The sequence below is a fragment of the Acartia tonsa genome, chromosome 11 (genome assembly GCF_053477335.1).
Source record: "Acartia tonsa isolate MP-2025a chromosome 11, ASM5347733v1, whole genome shotgun sequence".
Lineage (NCBI taxonomy): Eukaryota > Metazoa > Arthropoda > Copepoda > Calanoida > Acartiidae > Acartia > Acartia tonsa.
This window is the reverse complement of record NC_137270.1, coordinates 2,055,071-2,075,844: the sequence shown is the minus strand read 5'-3', so window position 1 is coordinate 2,075,844 and position 20,774 is coordinate 2,055,071. Positions and strand designations below refer to the sequence as shown.

The 20,774-nt window shown below is 34.1% G+C and overlaps 2 protein-coding genes and 1 long non-coding RNA gene across 3 annotated transcripts in view; 1 reads left to right on the top strand and 2 right to left on the bottom strand.

Moving 5' to 3' along the window:
* The window catches only part of LOC145331578 (E3 ubiquitin-protein ligase synoviolin B-like), a gene marked incomplete in the record, with an annotated part of 18,634 nt that extends 8,677 nt beyond the window's left edge, over positions 1 to 9,957 (bottom strand). The window contains 16 exon segments of the mRNA XM_080176323.1: positions 367 to 453; positions 1,064 to 1,209; positions 1,403 to 1,487; positions 1,826 to 1,939; positions 2,192 to 2,297; positions 2,719 to 2,826; positions 3,399 to 3,511; positions 4,326 to 4,427; positions 5,332 to 5,400; positions 5,750 to 5,836; positions 6,469 to 6,561; positions 7,088 to 7,220; positions 7,743 to 7,790; positions 8,274 to 8,365; positions 8,788 to 8,876; positions 9,896 to 9,957. Coding sequence (XP_080032449.1) covers positions 367 to 453; positions 1,064 to 1,209; positions 1,403 to 1,487; positions 1,826 to 1,939; positions 2,192 to 2,297; positions 2,719 to 2,826; positions 3,399 to 3,511; positions 4,326 to 4,427; positions 5,332 to 5,400; positions 5,750 to 5,836; positions 6,469 to 6,561; positions 7,088 to 7,220; positions 7,743 to 7,790; positions 8,274 to 8,365; positions 8,788 to 8,876; positions 9,896 to 9,950 — 1,527 coding nt within the window.
* The window catches only part of LOC145331579 (long-chain-fatty-acid--CoA ligase ACSBG2-like), a 292,684-nt gene that overhangs the window by 218,048 nt on the left and 53,862 nt on the right, over positions 1 to 20,774 (top strand). The gene's annotated exons all lie outside the window — the stretch shown is intronic.
* LOC145331586 (uncharacterized) lies at positions 9,959 to 12,603 on the bottom strand. The gene is made up of 2 exons (XR_013883789.1): positions 12,463 to 12,603; positions 9,959 to 10,685 (listed from the first exon to the last, which is right to left on the bottom strand). It is a non-coding gene; the product is annotated as an uncharacterized LOC145331586 (long non-coding RNA).

Below are 20,774 nucleotides of genomic sequence, written 5' to 3'. Positions count from 1 at the left end.
CAATTTGACTTTGACAGGTAGGTTCCTACTAAATATTTAAAAAAAAATTTTTAACTTTCGAAGTTTGATACCTAATAAAAGATAGAATACATTGATATATGTATGCATTACAAGTTCAAAAAAAACGTTAGTGTAGGCATATAATATTATTTTGTTGAAATTTCCTGTATGGTAATAAGTTGTGCCTGTTTTGAGCCAAGGCATTCCCCCTACTCTAACTATTAATGTCACACACCTGACATAGCAGCAGTTGGAACCATTTTTAACGTCTTTAGTTATGACGGTGTTAGATTTTAAACATATCACCTCTCCGACGACTTGTGGATGCGCTACACGTTCTCGCGGGTTTATTGTTATTAGCTTAACCTGAATATTTCTGAGACATCTGATTCTGGCCTCCACATGATCTCTCTCTGCTCCCTCCATCTCTCTAAGCTCTTCATCGGACATGCCCTGAACAAAGAGATGAATCGTCCTATTGAATGAAAACCTTGTATAAAAATTACTATTTAGATGAGGTATAATCTTTACGCATGGGAACTTTTATGGTAAAAAGAAAACGCGGTAGGTAATAGCATAATACCTAACTAATATGTTAATTATTTTAAGCAATTTTTTCTAATTTTCAGACTTGCCAATAACTTTCTTTAATACAAATATTAATGACTTTTATGTACAAATATATGTGTTGGTTTGTCATGATTAACTTTGCTTTTGTGGATGTTTTATTTTACATAAAACTTGTGCAAACACTAAGGGGTGGAGAAGGTGTAGTCCACCATACACTTTTAATTTTAGAGTTTTAAAAGACTTAAAAAATTGTGGGTGTTATCTTTTTCTGGGACGAGATGGTAAAAAAAATTAGGGTGATAGAGGTCTTTTTTTTATTGGCGATTTCTCTTTGAAGGGTTGTGGTGACCTTCCCCCCAAAAAGTTATAAACCCTCCCAGGACCTATGAGAAGCTACACTGTAAAGAAGCACCATATTATAGAGATCCTTCAGTACACATACACAGATCTTGTTTCTTTATTATAAGGATTATAATGAAATAAAAAAAGTAACCTGAAAATTTGGAGGGGGCATGGGTGGTGGAATAACCGGCATGAGGAAAGGTGGCAGAGGTATGAACGGAGGATGACGTCCTGCCATGGAGGGGCTGCTGCCCATGCCTCCAGGTATGGCTCCAGCTCCCATTTCTGGCGTTTGTCCTAAAATTAAGGAATGTAATATTGAATCTCGACTTTCATACAAAAAAATTGGATCATGATAAAAAAAAAGAAGTTACGGTTTCGTTGTATTTTAACAGTAAGTCTTTTTTTCTATTTCTAGCCCCTGTGCAATACCTTGTACATAAATTTATCGGCCATTGTCTTACCCCTTTAGATCCCTGGTTCCTTTTACCTGGATTAATAGTTGGTGAGGCCGGACCAGGACCTGCAGCTGCTGTACTTGTAGGAGTTTGGGGCATGGCGGGTGCTTGCCCTCCCTAAAAAATTCGCTTTTGAAAACAAAATTTTGTTTTATTATTATACTCGTCCCTATGCACCTACCTATAATAACTATGTTTGTATTTTTCAATAAAACATAGGCCAGAATTTTAAAGTAGGCATAGAGATATTCTATCATTCCCTAAAAATTTACTCATTATTTTACTGATGAAAAGATAGTTTCAGTAACTTTTTTTATTCCCCCCCCCCCCCCTTTAGCCGGGGATCCCATGCAGAATATACACCCCTGCAGGTTCTTGAATGGATGGAAAAGGCAAAAAAAATTACCTAACTACGTATTTTCCAAAATGCATATAAGTAAAACTAACTAACATACCAAATTGGCCTGCTGTTGCAGCAGATTATTAAGAATATTTGGCAACTGTTGTTGCTGCTGTTGTTGTTGTCTTTGCTGTTGCAGGGCATCCAGTTGTTGTCTCAGTGCGGCAACCTGACAATAAGCATTTTTTATATCATTTATATTTCAGAGAGAGGTTTCATAATAACGTTTTCTTATTATTTAGATTGACAACTTTGGGGACTTTCATTGACCTTTGATTGGTTGGTTATTAGTTAATTTAGTTGAGTGTTCAAACGTTAAAACCACTAATTGTAATCTAAAGGAGGGATAACTTTCTGTCATTAGGGTTCGTGTGGCAGATAGACAGACATACATCCCATTACCTTCATATTAAATACTAACCTGTTGTTGGAAGTTGTTAGCAGCTGCAGCTTGTGGACCTCCAGCTCCAGCTCCTGGTTGTGGCTGGGCTGCGGGGTTCTGGCCACCCGGTCGTACAATGTCCATCCTAAAAAAGGGGGTTATTTTTTTCCGCGTATTTTCCTTATAATTGGGTGTAACATTTTAGTTCAAATGCTCTTATTAGGTCAAAGTGTTCTTAATTATGAAACACTCAATATACGTTGGGTCATCTACATATCAAAAGTTCTTTTAGGAAGTTGAGTATGTTGGGGTGTTCGAGTTCAACGCTTCCAGTGCTAAGTGTACCTCATTTACCTCATACGGTCCATGACACTTTAAGGTCAGGTACAACAACAAAGGATAACTAAGACGAGGCAAATAACTCCTTTTATGTCCAAACACCCTGGTTAATAGGAATAAGTACACCCATCACACAACCAACTCTTTTATTGCACGACCTTTGCCTTTAGTAACATTGACTATCCGAAAAAGTGAAGAAAACTTATTGTTTTTATTAAAGAGCACACCTGCAAGTTGGACATGTCTGTTGTCGCAGGAACCATCCCCTCAGACAAGATCTGTGGAATATATGGTTGCAGGGTAGCTTCTTACATGCTGGGGCTGTCATCGTTTCCCTGCACAAGAAAAAAAATGTAAATTAAAGCACCTAATTATAAATTAAGGGGGGGGGGGTTAATTGCATTTTTTTATGTTTCTACTTTAGTTTTAAATAACTGCATTTTTTATTGGTCGAGTTATACGGGTTTTTCATAAAAAAAAATGCGCCAATCCTACTTCTATAGCACCTACTGCCGTTTTCTGCCACTGCAATTTTTTATTACACCTAATTAGCAATTAATAGTTATTATAAGACTAACTTGACTTAAGACTAACCTGAAATTATTTTTAAGGGATCTAAAGGGATAAGGAAATGAAGGATAAACTGATGCATGTTCCCAATTGTGATACACAAAAATACCCCTATTGTATATTATAATTTGTGGTTAAAATGTTTGGTCATCAACTTAATAAATCAACCTTCAATTAAAGTCCTCAAAGTTGTTAAGTCGATTAATAAGATAACGTTATTATAAAACTTTGGGGACTAGTGTAATAAACAGCCTATTGTACCCCTCTCCTCTCTAATTATTTATCTTATCTTTTCCTGGTTCTTTTAAATGACGCGCAATTTAAATTCCAATTTTACCTGCATATAATGCAAACATTGTCGCTATTTTCCAAATCTTCTTCTGTAGCAAAGGGAAAGCTGGTGTTGAGTAATTGGATGGCACGACGCGACAATACAACGTCGTTTAAGGCCTAAAATTATAAATAAATATAAATTCGAAAGATGGTTTACAATTTTAAACATAAGATAAATGTTCAGAGAATGGCGACATAACATAATTTTACAGAAAGATAGTTGAGGTTTTTTTGTATTTATTAGTCTAACTACTTTTGTTATTTTACAGTCACATGCATTATCCTTAAATTCTTGATACCATATAGCAATATAAGTAACACTTTATTAATATCAGAGATCGACGGACTTACGGATGTTTAGAAAGACAATGACATTAGGGCTTACAGATGGATATACGGACAGACATTTTTAAAGTTTTAACCTTTTATATATACCAAACTAATAAAAACTTTTTTTGCTACTTCAATATCCGGATATCCTCCCAAATTATCGGTATAATAAGTCAGCCAGATATCCAGTATCCGGCCCGATATATATTATATATCCTGCCCAACCCTACTTTAAAGAAAATATAAGGGGGACGTTCAAATCGATGGGAATGAGAGGTGTAATTCCCCTCTTAAAAATGCATTTGACTTTACATCCCCTAACCCCCCATATAGTCAAAAAGCTTAAACGTTTTTAAAACATATAATACCTTTTTAAAAGCTCTCATTGTGAGATACATAGGCCTGAGTGCAAACAAGGGCAGCGAATATTCGTGCTGCTGGATCTGGGAACCTTGTAATAATCCCAGAAGCCAGGAAGCATTCGTTACCAGCAATATCTTATCATAAACTGCACTTTACAATACCTTTTTAAATGCTCTCATAGTTAGATACATGGGCCCGAGTTTAAAAAGGGCAGGGGAAGATAATAGGATAATAATACCTTTTTAAAAGCTCTCATTGTGAGATACATGGGCCTGAGTGCGAACAAGGGTAGGGTGAAGATACGCATCATTATCATGAAGAAAAACATGTATAATATCACCTATAACAATAATAATAATTAGAACAAGGGTAGGGTGAAGATTCGCATCATTATCATGAAGAAAAACATGTATAATATCACCTATAACAATAATAATAATTAGAACAAGGGCAGGGTGAAGATACGCATCATTATCATGAAGAAAAACATATATAATATCACCTAAAATAATAACAAATAACAGAGGTTTATCCCATGGAGGGGGGGGGGGACATTGGGCCGTTTATTACACTAGTCCCCAAAGTATTATAATACCGTTTTCTTATTCCCTTATGGCTTAAAAACTTTGGGGACTATATACTGAATTTTTTTGGTTGGTTTATTAAGTTGAGTGTCTAAACGTTTCAACATCTAATTGTAATCAGCAGAAGGGTAATTTTTTATATCATCATTGAGGATGTAGATCAATTTATCTTCCATTGTATTATCCCTTTAGATCCCTGGGTTTATCCACCGTTCTTCTATCATAGTTCATGCTTTTATATTGTAAACATCATGTATTAGAAAGCTCAACCAATAGGTATATTTTTTGTTACAAAACCCAGATTTTATTTGCGAATTACATATGATATCCTTGATACCTGTTTATAGGAAGCTAGGTATGTGAATATGATAACTATACTGAGCTATCTATGTTATAATAAAAAATGCTACGATTTACGGGTTTTCTACATAAAGAACACCCCTTTTCTTTAAAAATCTTCGCTTTTATTGGAACGACTTTTTACGAGATTTTCTTTATTGACGACCGTTGTATTTATTTAGGTATCAAACAATGATTTGGACCTACACTAATCTTTTTATAGGCTAGCTTGAATGTGAACAAGCCATTTTTTTTTTAAGTATGCGGAAGTCTGACAAACTGACTAAATCAACTTAATTGTACTTAAAATTAAAATCTTACCTTTATAAATCCAATAAACAACTCGAGATAGAGCATATACACGGCTTTATTTTCCCAAGGCGCATCACTAACAAATTGAAATACAAATCATTTAGAAACTTTACGAGAATACATAGGAAAATTTTTCAAGAAGTTAGCAACATTAGTTAATATGAATTGTGTAAGCGATGCTTTAAATGCTAATTAGCATTAATCTATAACACAAAGTAGTAAGATATCTTTATGTCTGTTCTCCTGCAGCTCAAGATCTCGGGAAAAGCTAATAGTGTTTCTATACTGGTACTGTGGTGGTTTTAAATTACTAACTCACACCTCCCCCCCCCCCCCCAAAAAAAAGCGAAAATATCCACTTTACCTTTAGGGGCAAAGCGACTACCTAGTATTTTTATATCATGGCAAAAATGATTTGTAATTTCCTGTTTAGATCAATTGTATGTAGGATGTACTTGATCAGCGTGTTGAGGATGATGGTCAAGTGGATAGCATATTCGAATCCAAACACCAACTAAACATAAAGACATGTCACACATTTAAGTTTCAGGGGTGTATTGTATATTCTGCACAAGATTAATTTTTTTTCCCCGGATGCAAAAAAATATTCTCCTCCACTGCACCCCTAGTTTTTTCGCAAAGGAGGGGGAAAACATGTTTTCAGAACTAATAGTATTTTCAATTTTTCTAACGATCTAAAATTGACCTGAACACTTGCTCCCTTAGTCATAGCACTATGGCACGCGTGCTGGATAAAACTAATATTAATCTATCTATCTACATATCTGCTATCTATGTATCTATCTATCTAAAATTGACCTGAACACTTGCTTCCTTAGTCATAGCACTATGGCACGCGTGCTGGATAAAACTAATATCTAATCTATCTATCTACATATCTGCTATCTATGTATCTATCTATCTAAAATTGACCTGAACACTAGCGCCCTTAGTCATAGCACTATGGCAAGCATACTGGATGATTATTTTTATCTATGTATCTATATACCTATCTATCTATCTAAAATTGACCTGAACACTTGCTCCCTTAGTCATAGCACTATGGCAAGCATGCTGGATAAAAATAATATCTAATCTATCTATCTACATATCTGCTATCTATATACCTATCTATCTAAAATTCACCTGAACACTAGCTCCCTTAGTCATAGCACTGTGGCACGCGTGCTGGATAAAAATTATGTCTAAGGTTCCCAGAAAGATACACAGAGATAATACCTGAAAAAAAAAACAAAGTAAATACCTAGTTATTTATCTCATCGTATTATAGACTGCTTTCTGTGGATATTAAAAAAAAATTAAGATTAAAACTTGTTTTGGTAGCCATAAGGGGGCGAAGGCCCGGGATGTATTAACTTTATGAATTTTATCTTAATATTCGTGGTAAATTGTCTGTAATACGAAGTTACAAATGATTTTTTAGCATTGCTGAGAACCGGTTCTAATCTAAAGGATATTGATCGGTTTCTAAGCCAGACTAAAATAAATAGGTATTATTAATTTCATGGCTAAAGAGAAACTATGTTTTTTTGTTGTTTGTTTTTTCTTTGACGACTTGAATGAACTTATGTTTCAAAAGCTGGATTTCCTTAATTTGTTAAAGAAATTTAAATTTTTAGGTAAATAGTTTTTTAGGTTTGTAAATGCTTTCCTTGTTGCAAAATCATGATTTCTACATACCAGTAAACACAGTTTTTAAGTATGTAAATTTTTCTTTTGCACATTATAATAAAAATAGACTTACCCTGACATGAAAAAGTAATGATATGGAGGGAGATCTTTCCATGAAGTCCACTCTGTCCTCGGATAACCAGTGGAATGATTTGAGAAATAATAGGAGCACAAACAGTGCAACAAACTTGGGCGAAAGATCATCTCTAAAAGATAAAGATTTCATGAGAGTGGGTATAGATCATTTTTATTACATCATTTGTTTCTTTTACTTTTTAAATAAAGGGTGGGGGTTGGGTGTGACACTCTTTGAAACAAAAACTAAAACAAAGAAAGAACTAAAAAAAGAGCTGCAGTACTGAAATTTTGCATGGCAGTTGCATTAAAGAAGTACAATGTGGAACTGTAAAAAAACGGCGACTAAACCTCCGCTCTCGCCGAAAACCGCCGATTTTTTAAAAATCTTTTATCGCCAAATTAGACAGTTTTAAATAATCTGAGACAAACTATTTTTTTTCTTCATTAAATTCCCCTTACATTTTTACTTGACATACTTTCATAATTTTATTGTACCTCTTTAAAGCAACTGTCAGCAATTTCAGTGTTGAAACTCTTTTATTTATTGACTAGGTAGGTACCTTAGAAATATAGTTTTCTTTTCAAAAAGTGTCCCCCTACCATCTAACTTTGAGCATTAAATTGATATTTTAAACAGATTAGGTACTTACTTGAACACTGTAAAGGCTAAACATGTTTCTGTTACAGCATACCATGACCTTAATAATAGCAGTTTTAAAAAAAATAGGTACAAAAATTGAATTGTTGTACTGACTAACAGATAAAGCTGGATAGGTGTGATTATTTCATCTGATTTTTAAAAAACCCTGATCGAAAAATGCCTTCATTGTATAAAAAAAACTTTGGATCATGGAAAGAAAATTAAGTAGCGGATTTGTCGCATTTAATCAGTTGCTCATGTCCTATTTCTAGCCCCTGAGGTAGGCTCTAACCCTTAGGGACAATTATTAAAATTTATCTAACCTAAAATAACATAGGTATCAAAAGCTACTATCAAAGTACGACGAAACGCGCTAGTTCGTTTTCTTTCAATGGTCCACAACTTTTATTTATTCTCTAAATGATACTTTACTTTTCTCAAATGCCATTTTAAATTATATACATATGTATCTGAATTAAATAGATTTATTTCTCTAAACCTTAAAGAGTAGAATCCCTCCCTAATTGAAAACAATGCTTACCTGTCCATTAAATGTTCAAATTCAGCAGGACGTAACTGTCCAAAGAATATTTTTCTCACAATTTTACCCATAAGGATCACAATTACAAGAAACTGAAAAAAAATAAATTAAGAAATTAACTATAATTTGTTGAAATAACAATTATTGCTTTTAAATTAGAAGGTGTATAAGTCTAAACAAAATTGTAATATTTTTTTTTGTAAAACTACATATATAGTAAATACAGCATAGTGTGATTATAGAGATCCATCACTTATAACATTGTATCAAAAAATCAGATATATAGGATAGGTAGGTAATTATAACTTACAATTATTTGTTGTAAAAAAAGTAAAATATCAGCACTTTTTAAAGTAACAATTCTAAATCGTACCTAACTGTTATAGAAGTCAACATGCAAAGTTTGAAATCAATAAGACAGTTCTAACATGATTAAATTAACAAAAATAGCTAACTATTACGGACTGACCGACCATATTTATATTAAAGCTTCGCTTTAAAACAAAATACTAACCTGTATATAAATGATTGCCATACTAGGATTTGATTTTGTAATGTAGACAACACTCGGGTAAAACTGTTGATGTTTAACGTAAGCATTGCCTAACAAATATTAAAGATGTCAATTAAATTTATCGATTGAAACATGAACATTATGCTCAATTTCTATTTAACCCCATAACTTTTGTTTCATTGATAAGGAAGATTTGTCATCCATGTTGATTAATAGGTAATCAGGTTCCAGGATAAACGCAGGAGTCCAAAACGTCGGAGTAGACAAAAGTGTTAGAATGTTAATTTGATTAAGTATTTCTATACATATTAGGTTATGTTGAGATATATGAATGTACAAATAAGCCCCCCGCAGGAATTACGCATTTAATTTTAAAAACCTAAAAGATGGTCTAAAATAGTTTAGGTAAGGTTAAGTGTCTACTCCGACGTTTAGGGCTCCTGCGTTTGTCCTAGAACCAATGATCTGAGTACCTATCTTATTATAAACTAGCGGCTACGCCCCTAGAGGCCTCTAGGGGCGCTTGAGGAGGAGAGAGTCGAATTATTTTAGATTTTAAAAGAAAAAGTAAAAAAAAATTTTTTTGGGGGGGGTGGGGTGCCGGGTGAAAAAAATAATGTCTCATTTTTAATTTTACTTAAAAAATTTAAAAAAATATATATTTTTTTTGGGGGGGAGGGATTTTTCATTTTTTTGGGGGGGTTGGGGGTATCCCACCCTCCAAGAAAATAGTTATAAACCTTCCCGGGACCTATGAGAAGCTACCCTGTTAAGGAGAACCCGATCGGTTCAGCGGTTAGCGAGATCCTTCGGTACAAACATACAAACACACAAACACACAAACATCCTGTTACTTTATTATAAGGATTGGATCTAGGTATAGTTATTTTTGCATCGTTTTATGGACAGCTTTCCGCAGATATTAAATTAGACATATTAAGATTAAAACCCGTTTGTTGATTTTTATTATATTTGTAGAAAATTGTCAATAAGACGATGCTATGCATGTTTTTCAGTATGGCTGAGAACCAGTTCTAATCCAGCGGTTTTTTAAAAAATCGGTTTTGAAGCCATACTGGAAATGATATTATGCGCCTAGTCTACATACCTAGAACCGCCATGGTAAGACCAAGGCTGGCCAGACCTAAAAGTTCTGGCCTCATTCTTAAGATTTCTGAAAATACAATTAGGAATATAAAAATAAATACATTGAATTGTTGGGTAGTTTTTTGAAAACTCTGTGTCTATGTCTAGCTAGCTGAAAGTCAGGATTTTGAAATTAAATGCGATAAAAGCGTCTCATATTTTTAATCTTTTATTTGTAAAATAGGTTGGGTAATAAGCTTGCTTATACTATTTTTTGAAAGTTTAAATCTTGATTTTCGGCTGGACAGAGTCACTCCTTGAAACTGTTTTTTTACTATATTGTGATTAAAGTGGCCAGGCGTGTGGCAGCTTTTGCAGATATTAATGTATTGCTTTCCAGATCTAGTTCGGCTTGAGCATAGATTGATATCCTGTGGACATTTATCTCGCAGATGGCGTGGTTGTCCACATAAAAAACAGTTCCGACTAACAGAACTCGCCAACTTTTGCCTTATGACCAGTGCCCGCTCCTGCAAGGCTTGCACAGAGCTGAATTCCTCCATAGAAAGGATACTCTTCAGATTCTTATCCCTTATCCCCTTAATAATCTCTGATATGAGGAACTCATTGTCCTCACTCCACCAGTCCTGATAGTGGGCACGCTTGTTCTGTATGTACAACAGCAATGGTTGCTTGGGTTCCTGTTTGATCAATTTGAACCTCAGCTTGCACGAGTCGGCTGTAGGAGAAGGAACTTCAACATCACTTGAAACTTCCAACATTATTGGCTGCTATCTTGTCATTAGCTCTCTCTAAGGTATAGAGTAAGGAAATTAATTCAGCAATAGTAGTATGTATACTTGTAGGGTTGGCAATCCGCCCTTTTTTCATATAAAATCCGCCGCCTAATAAGAGAGAACTAATCCGAGGATTGCGGATTTTCGTATTATGTTTTTTTAAGACCTTGGAATAATTAAAAAATTCTAAACCCTAGAGCGGACATTTTCTAACCCTTGCTTACCTAAACTAACCTAAACAAAAAGCATGAAAAGCTATTCACTGCAGTTTTGTCAAGTATAATGCGCGCACTGTGGGATGAGCATTCTGCAGAATCCACAAAATCTCCGATTTCAACTCCGACCCGTCACGGAAGAGCGCATTTTTTACGAAAAATAGGGCTTTTTAAATCTTATTTTTAAGTGATTTATGTAAATATTTTAGAACTTTTTTTTCCGAATATCTACTTTTAATTATTTGAATTTAATATAAATGCTTTAAAAAAAAATAATTTTTGAGCACCGATAAACAAAATTACCCCTGAAAAATTACCAATAACGGCGCTAAAATATCTGTTTATTATTTGTCTTGCAAATACAATAGAGATATAAAAAAAGATGTTTGGGGTACAGAAATTCTTCATGAACATTTAAAAAAAAAAAAAAATTCAAATCGGTCAACTCTAAGTCCACTGGATTTTACTGGAACTAATGTTCACTTTTTTAGCCTAAAGGGGACTATCCACGAACAAGAGCAAGTGATTTTAAGCACCTTCCAGCATTGATCCTTGGCATTTTTTTAGTGAATATACTAGGTTCATGTTTATTATTTGGTTTATCGACTAAAAAGTTAGGTTTCACCATGGTTTTATATGAAAAAACTTTGAAATGTTAAGCATAGTTTGGTGCAAATTCCTCAAATGTTTTGATGAGTTCAAACTGTTGTTTAAAAGCTTTGACACAAAAGTATATCATTTTGATTAAAAATGTATGTTTAGAAAAATGGTTGGTAGCTTGTAATACTTTAAACAGTTTAATTAATGTACTTTTGCAATTTACAGCATTAAATGCTTTTATTTTATTTTGTCCTTTGAACTCAACAAAGCAGTAGATGTTATTGTATCCTAAAATGCTTTACATTTTAAAGTTTTTTTCATATAAAACCATGGTGAAGCATAACTTTTTAGTCGATAAACCAAATATTTAACATAAACCTATTATATTCACTAAAAAAATACTACGGATCAATGTTGGAAGGTGCTTAAAATCACTTGCTCATGTTCGTGGATAGTCCTCTTTCGTAAAAAACGGTTTTTTTTCGACTTTCTGTTATTAAATTAAAAAAATTTGAAAAATATTCTGAAACTACTGATAATGGAGATTTAAATAATCCAATTATTATTTATCTATCTTAAAGCTTGTAGGAGTTATGATCATTTTTATTTTACTGCCCCAAAATTTTAGCCTACATTGGCCACAAAGCTGCGCGCAGTGATATAAAATCGAAAATTTAACGATTTTTGCGATTAAGAGCTTAAAACCCACTTTTTTTGTCAAAGTTGAAGAATTTTATACATAATATTTTATATTGTCAAGATAAATACAAAACTTTTTTGGATGCTACCCACCATTTTCACTTACCTGTAGTTAAGAAAAAATAAAATACTTTTTGGTTTTTGTCTGCCACATTGTAAATACAATTTTTTAAGCATACAAAAGGCATGACAATTAACAATCCGTATCCGCTATTTGAAATGCGGATTCTGTGTTTCAAAAATTCAGCGGATTATTGCGTATTGCTAACCCTTCTTACTTGATTTTTAGAATAGTATAATATCCAGCTCAATGTACCATCCCTCCCTCCTTTAAATTACAACATTTTGCACATATACACAATTATCATAACAGTTTTTATTTTAATTCTTTAAAATTTTCTTTTACGTTAAAGTCAAGACCAAGAATTTGTGATGTTTTGTCGAGCTGTGATTGGGGGACATTTCTGCTAGTGGTAATCATCATAGTTGCCAGATATTTTTTAGATCAATGTGTACAAAAAATGTGTACATTGGGCCTTTGATGTGTACATTTGTGGGGGAGGGGAGGGAAAAAGGGAAGGGGGAAAGAGAAAAGGGAAGAGGGGTGAGGGGGCGTACATTCACTTGATAATGCGTACATTACTTATAAAAGTCCATTTTCCAAAATTTAAAAATGTGTACATTACGCACAAAATGTGTACATCTGGCACCGTTGGTAATCATCTCTTATTTGTCCTTTCTGCTTGCAAAACCGGTTATGACACGGTCTTTTACATTTTTTTTCCGTGATATATTTTCCTTTTTACAAAATATATCTAAATTGATAGATTTTCATAAAACATATATCCTTTTTTAATAAAAACGTCTTTTTTTACAGAAAAAAATTTTTTTAACAATTAAAAATGAATACAATATATTTTATTCTTCAGAAATTATGACAAAAATTTACCCAGAGGATTTTTGTTTACAAAGTTTTAGTCCAAATTTTCTTGATTCTGATTGGTCAGATGTTTTAGCAGAAATATTTCCTCGCCTCTTATTGGTGCAAATTGTAAATATAAATAAAACGAATTTTTTGCGTTTAAACTTTTGAATGAAGCTGTTTTTATTTTTCGACAAAAGTATTCCTGATTTTTTTTGCGCATTTTCTAAGAATTATTCGGCAAGTTCCCAGTTGAGGAGTGAGATTCTACCCCATCTAAAAAAATAAACCCCCCCCCCCCGCCATCTATCAAATTAAACCCCCCCCCCCCGGCATCATGAAATTTTTACCCCATCTTATTATTTTGTCCCCATCATGTTAATTTATCCCCATCTTCATATTTTGTACCTCTCCAAGAGAAACAAAATAATGTCAGAGAAGGGATAAATTATTGAACAGGGGACAAAAATGAAGGATGGGGTCTAAAAAGGAACATGGGGCCAGGATTGGAAGGTGGGGTCTGATTTGACAGATGGGGGAATGATTGGCAGAAGGGGAAATAAAATCTGGGTAGGGGGGAGGGGAGAGTCTGGAGGGGTTTGCGAGTGAGCCTCGCGCGAAAGAATTTATATTAGGGTAGCATAAGCTACCATACTCCACTGTAGTGAAGCTATGCCTTTCACTCTTCTATATTTTCCTATATTTTGAATAAAATTTGAAAATGCCTCTATTTATTTTTTTTATTTCTTTTTAAACTGTTTTTAAACTATTTTTAAAAGGTATATCTAAAATATACTTTGACACCTGTAAAATCATACTGCAAAGCCAAAAATGAAAACAATTGCCCACATCGATTTTTATTAGGATTTTAAAGTTTATTTTTTACTATGGATTAAATAATTTTTACTGAATCGTGATGTTTCTTTCCTTTGTAGGTAAAATACTCAGCTTTTAGAGTGTCTTGCTTCGTAAATATTGTATGCTAGTATACAGTAAAGTTAGGTCTTTTGATTTTATCTATCAATACTAATTAAAAATTAATTCTTTACAATATATCAATGAATTAACATAAAAATGTTTCATGTCTATTATACATTAAAACACATAAAAATTGGCTGTAAAGGGTTAAATAAATTAAGATGACAACAAATGTTTATGCAATACAACAAATTTATTTTTGTCACATATACAAATATCATATAAAATAAGATTATTCAAACATATTTTTTGAAATATTTTTAAAAAGTATGTATCTTTTATGAGTAGGGTTTTCATTCTTTTCATTTTTATTAAATACAATTATTTAACTACATTTGAAATAAGTCACTTTGTAAAAACACTCTTTCGGAAATTATAAAGAATTGAAATGAAAGAAGATTCCTTATTGGCTTAAATTCAGCATTAGTTTTTTATTGTATTATGTCAGATTTTTCACTGAAATTTATTGTTTTAGAAAAAAACATTATTTCCATTGAACAGAGTAATGTTTTTTTTATTGTATCAGTATAAAGTGAATTATATAAAATTGTTCACTAAGTTACAATATTACACGAAATAAAAAAAGACCTTTTGATCTGGTAAAAATGACCAGAGCAACAGTAAAAATTAATTTTTAAATTCCCCAAAAAAAGTTTATTGGGGACTTAATTCAAATTTGGGCTCTGCAGTCTGATTCTATAGGTGTCCTAGTATATTTTTGACCCCCCATTCAAAAACAGTTTAAAAACAGTTTAAAGACTTTTTTTATACTAAATCACCAACATATTCTAATACTTTACTTTACCTAATATTTTAAGATAAAAATTTGGCTCCATTGAAGAAAAAATACAATAGTTTGTTTGAAATAGGAACATCTAGTGGCAGATTATTGAACTACATAATATACATTTTTCTGGATGTCAACAAACATGATGATTGGTTGAAAAACACAGATGGGGTAGCAAACAATGCTATGATATTAAAATTGAAGCAAGGGGTTTAAACTCACACATGGTGGTCAAAAAATTAATATGGGGTCATTTTTTAATGATGGGGGTAGTTTCAAGTGCTTATATCTGGAGAACCGTAAGAGATAGAGGCCTAGTTGCTTGACTGTGGTAACTCAGATTTACATAAGGAAGCCATTTATGCACATGGGGGACCAAAATATGATATGGGGTATTTTTTTCATGATGGGGGTAGTTTCAAGTGCTTATATCTGGAGAACCGTAAGAGATAGAGGCCTAGTTGCTTGACTGTGGTAACTCAGATTTACATAAGGAAGCCATTTATGCACATGGGGGACCAAAATATGATATGGGGTATTTTTTTCATGATGGGGGTAGTTTCAAGTGCTTATATCTGGAGAACCGTAAGAGATAGAGGCCTAGTTGCTTGACTGTGGTAACTCAGATTTACATAAGGAAGCCATTTATGCACATGGGGGACCAAAATATGATATGGGGTATTTTTTTCATGATGGGGGTAGTTTCAAGTGCTTATATCTGGAGAACTGTAAGAGATAGAGGCCTAGTTGCTTGACTGTGGTAACTCAGATTTACATAAGGAAGCCATTTATGCACATGGGGGACCAAAATATGATATGGGGTATTTTTTTCATGATGGGGGAAGTTTCAAGTGCTTATATCTGGAGAACCGTAAGAGATAGAGGCCTAGTTGCTTGACTGTGGTAACTCAGATTTACATAAGGAAGCCATTTATGAACATGGGGGACCAAAATATGATATGGGGTATTTTTTTCATGATGGGGGTAGTTTCAAGTGCTTATATCTGGAGAACCGTAAGAGATAGAGGCCTAGTTGCTTGACTGTGGTAACTCAGATTTACATAAGGAAGCCATTTATGCACATGGGGGACCAAAATATGATATGGGGTATTTTTTTCATGATGGGGGTAGTTTCAAGTGCTTATATCTGGAGAACCGTAAGAGATAGAGGCCTAGTTGCTTGACTGTGGTAACTCAGATTTAAATAAGGAAGCCATTTATGCACATGGGGGACCAAAATATGATATGGGGTATTTTTTTCATGATGGGGGTAGTTTCAAGTGCTTATATCTGGAGAACTGTAAGAGATAGAGGCCTAGTTGCTTGACTGTGGTAACTCAGATTTACATAAGGAAGCCATTTATGCACATGGGGGACCAAAATATGATATGGGGTATTTTTTTCATGATGGGGGAAGTTTCAAGTGCTTATATCTGGAGAACCGTAAGAGATAGAGGCCTAGTTGCTTGACTGTGGTAACTCAGATTTACATAAGGAAGCCATTTATGAACATGGGGGACCAAAATATGATGTGGGGTATTTTTTTCATGATGGGGGTAATTTCAAGTGCTTATATCTTGAGAACCGTAAGAGATAGAGTCCTAGTTGCTTGACTGTGGTAACTCAGATTTACATAAGGAAGCCATTTATGTACATGGGGGACCAAAATTTGATATGGGGTATTTTTTCATGATGGGTGTAGTTTCAAGTGCTTATATCTGGAGAACGGTAAGAGATAGAGGCCTAGTTGCTTGACTGTGGTAACTCAGATTTACATAAGGAAGCCATTAATGAACATAGGGTACTAAAATTTGTTGGGGGTTTCTTTTTTCATGATGGTGGGTAAAAATTGAAAATAGGGGCCATTTGTTATGGTGGAGAGGGAATTAGGTTAAGTTAGGTAAGGTAATATTGAGGAGCCCTGCAAGGTTAGGGCCCCCCGGGGGCCCTAACCTTGCAGGGCTCCTCAATATTACCTAACCTGTGCAGGAGACCCTAACTCTGCAAGGCTACTCAATATTTCCTAATCCCTTCATGAACATAGGGTACCAAAATTTGATGGGGTTGTTTTTTTTCATGATGGTGGGTAAAAATTGAATATAGGGGCCATTTGTTATGGTGGAGAGGGAATTAGGTTAAGTTAGGTTAGGTAATATTGAGGAGCCCTGCAAGGTTAGGCCCCCCCGGGGGCCCTAACCTTGCAGGGCTTCTCAATATTACCTAACCTGTGCAGGAGACCCTAACTCTGCAGGGCTACTCAATCTTAAACTAACCTAACTTAACCTAACCTAACCTAACCAATTTTAAACTAACATGAACCAACTAAACCTAATCTAACCCATTTTAATCTAACCTAACCCATCTTAACCTAACCTAATAAAATTAACCTAACCTAACCCATTTTAACCTAACCTAACCCATCTTAACCTAACCTAACCCATATTAACCTAACCTAATCCATTTTAACCTAACCTAACCTAACTTCACCTAACCTAACCTAATTTCAACCCCCAACCCCATCATAAAAAATTGGCCCCTATATTCAATTTTTGCCCACCATCATAGAAAAATGACCCCCATATTAATTTATGTACCCCCATGTGCATAAATGGCTTCCTTACTTTAATCTGAGTTACCACAGTCAAGCAACTAGGCCTCTATCTCTTACGGTTCTCCAGATATAAGCACTTGTAAGTACCCCTATCATGAAAAAAATACCCCATATCAAATTTTGGTCACCTATGTGCATAAAAGGCTTCCTTATGTAAATCTGAGTTACCACAGTCAAGCAACTAGGCCTCTATCTCTTACGGTTCTCCAGATATAAGCACTTGAAACTACCCCCATCATGAAAAAAATACCCCATATCATATTTTGGTCCCCCATGTGCATAAATGGCTTCCTTATGTAAATCTGAGTTACCACAGTCAAGCAACTAGGCCTCTATCTCTTACAGTTCTCCAGATATAAGCACTTGAAACTACCCCCATCATGAAAAAAATACCCCATATCATATTTTGGTCCCCCATGTGCATAAATGGCTTCCTTATGTAAATCTGAGTTACCACAGTCAAGCAACTAGGCCTCTATCTCTTACGGTTCTCTAGATATAAGCACTTGAAACTACCCCCATCATGAAAAAAATACCCCATATCATATTTTGGTCCCCCATGTGCATAAATGGCTTCCTTATGTAAATCTGAGTTACCACAGTCAAGCAACTAGGCCTCTATCTCTTACGGTTCTCTAGATATAAGCACTTGAAACTACCCCCATCATGAAAAAAATACCCCATATCATGTTTTGGTCCCCCATGTGCACAAATGGCTTCCTTATGTAAATCTGAGTTACCACAGTCAAGCAACTAGGCCTCTATCTCTTATGGTTCTCAAGATATAAGCACTTGAAACTACCCCCATCATGAAAAAAATACCCCATATCATGTTTTGGTCCCCCATGTGCATAAATGGCTTCCTTATTTAAATCTGAGTTACCACAGTCAAGCAACTAGGCCTCTATCTCTTACGGTTCTCAAGATATAAGCACTTGAAACTACCCCCATCATGAAAAAAATACCCCATATCATATTTTGGTCCCCCATGTGCATAAATGGCTTCCTTATTTAAATCTGAGTTACCACAGTCAAGCAACTAGGCCTCTATCTCTTACGGTTCACCAGATATAAGCACTCAAACTTACCCCATCATGAAAAAAATACCCCATATCAAATTTTGACACCCCATCATGAAAAAAATACCCCATCTCAAATTTTGACACCCCATGTGCATAAATGGCTTTCTTATGTAAATCTGAGTTACCACAGTCAAGCAACTAGGCCTCTATCTCTTACGGTTCTCCAGATATAAGCACTTGAAGCTACCCCATCATGAAAAAATGACCCCATATTAATTTTTGGACCTCCATGTGTGATTTTTGTTCCCCATATTTTAAAACTTACCCCATATGTAATATTTTACCCCTATAACTCATAGTTTATTACCACCAAGCTTTGTTTTATACATTGAAAATTACAGGGACCAAAATTTAAGATGGGGTACAAATCACATGATGCCGGGGGGGGGGGTTTATTTTGACAGATGGCGGGGGGGGGGGGGTTTATTTTTTCACATGGGGTAGAATCTCACTCCTCAACTGGGATGGTGCCGAATTATTCGTTAGATTTTTTGATGAAAAAAATCATCTTTTACATTCGCAGCAAAGTCAGCTAAATTTGTCAATATTAGTAAGCGAAAAAATTCGTCCAAATCAGCTGAAATTGTCGCCAAAATTAAAAAGAAAAGAAAACAGAGAGAGAAAGCAGACACAATAAGTTTTAAAGAAAGAGAAAATGCGCTGTTGTAATATTAAAAGGTTAGGGGAAAAATTCCGGATAAATAATCGTTTTTGGTTAAATGTAGTGAATTCTATAATATTATGTTTAAGAATTTTTTTTGGTTATCTACTTGCTTTGTTAATAATTTATTTTTCAAGAAATGATAATTAAAAACCGGTAAGTTAAACATATATTTATGATGTATATATTTGATTCAATATATTTTGATTATTGTTTTACAGACTTAATTAAAACTTAATATATAAAACGAAATTATATAAATATATACTCAAGGATGGCAACATCCATAGGTAGCGACAAGCACAAAAAAATGGGGAGGGAAGGGAACATAGTACCCAAAGTTTTATAATATCGTTTTCTTATTTGTCCTTCTAAAATCTTTGGGGACTTTTATTGTATTTTGATTGGTTGGTTCATTTAGTTGAGTGTCCAATCGTTTAAACTAATAATTGTAATCTACAGAAGAAGTAATTTTGTATATCAAACGCGCATGATTTCAGCCTATAAAATAGTTACAGCTCTAAAATTCGGCATAGCAGTTCATTGGTTCTGTGAAGAACAGTATGGAACTGTGAAGAAACGGTGGCGGAATCGCCGCTCCCGCCGAAAACCGCCGTTTCTTGCCGAAATTTATTTTCCCTTTTTTCGGCAAATTAGACAGTTCTCAATCATCTGAGATAAACTTTTTTCTAATAAAAATTTCACTTATATTTTCACATGTCAATACCTATTAAAAAAATTGCAAGTATAAAATCCTACTAGTGTCAAGTGATAAAAAGGGAAATTAGAAAAATTCTCAGATGATTGAAAATTGTCTATCATGGCTAGATGAGGCAAAAAAAAATTCGTTGGGAAACGGCGGTTTTCGGCAGGAACGGCTGTTCCGTCGCCGTTTCTTCACAGTTCCATATTGTTCTCCACAAAAGCAATTGCTGTGCCGAATTTTAAAGCTATAACTCTTTTATGGGCTGAGATCATGCGCGTTTTACTTTTGGTTTCAAAAAGTGGCATATCCGCCTCCCCCCTTTGAAAATGTCTAATGATCGATTTAATTCAACAAAATTTAAAAATATGAAGTTTTAAATATAAACTGTTGTCTATCTATCCCTTAATTAGAAGTGAAGCTACTCTATAATTCCAAATGTTGGTACTTTCGTTAGAGACTAAGTGGGGAAACGTGATTTTCTCTGCTCCCATTCAAGGAATCAAGATACATGGCAAAAACTTTGTCTAATATTCTCAACATTAAAGAAGCATAAAGAAATATAAAACACCAATAGCGGTTGGACTGTTTTCTAGCAGGTTTTTGTCTATTTTTATTCCCCCCTTATGATAAGTGTTTTTGGTCTGAATAAAGCTCTTTTTTAAAATTCTAATAGCCATGACAATATATCAGGGTTTGGCCATTAATTACAATTTTGACATTTAATGATAAAACACGTTAGTTATCATTTTGTGATATTTTAACTAATATTAAGTTTTCTAATATTATATTATATATATCATCCTTATTTTCTATGCATTTAATTAGTTTGTATTGATTGTACTT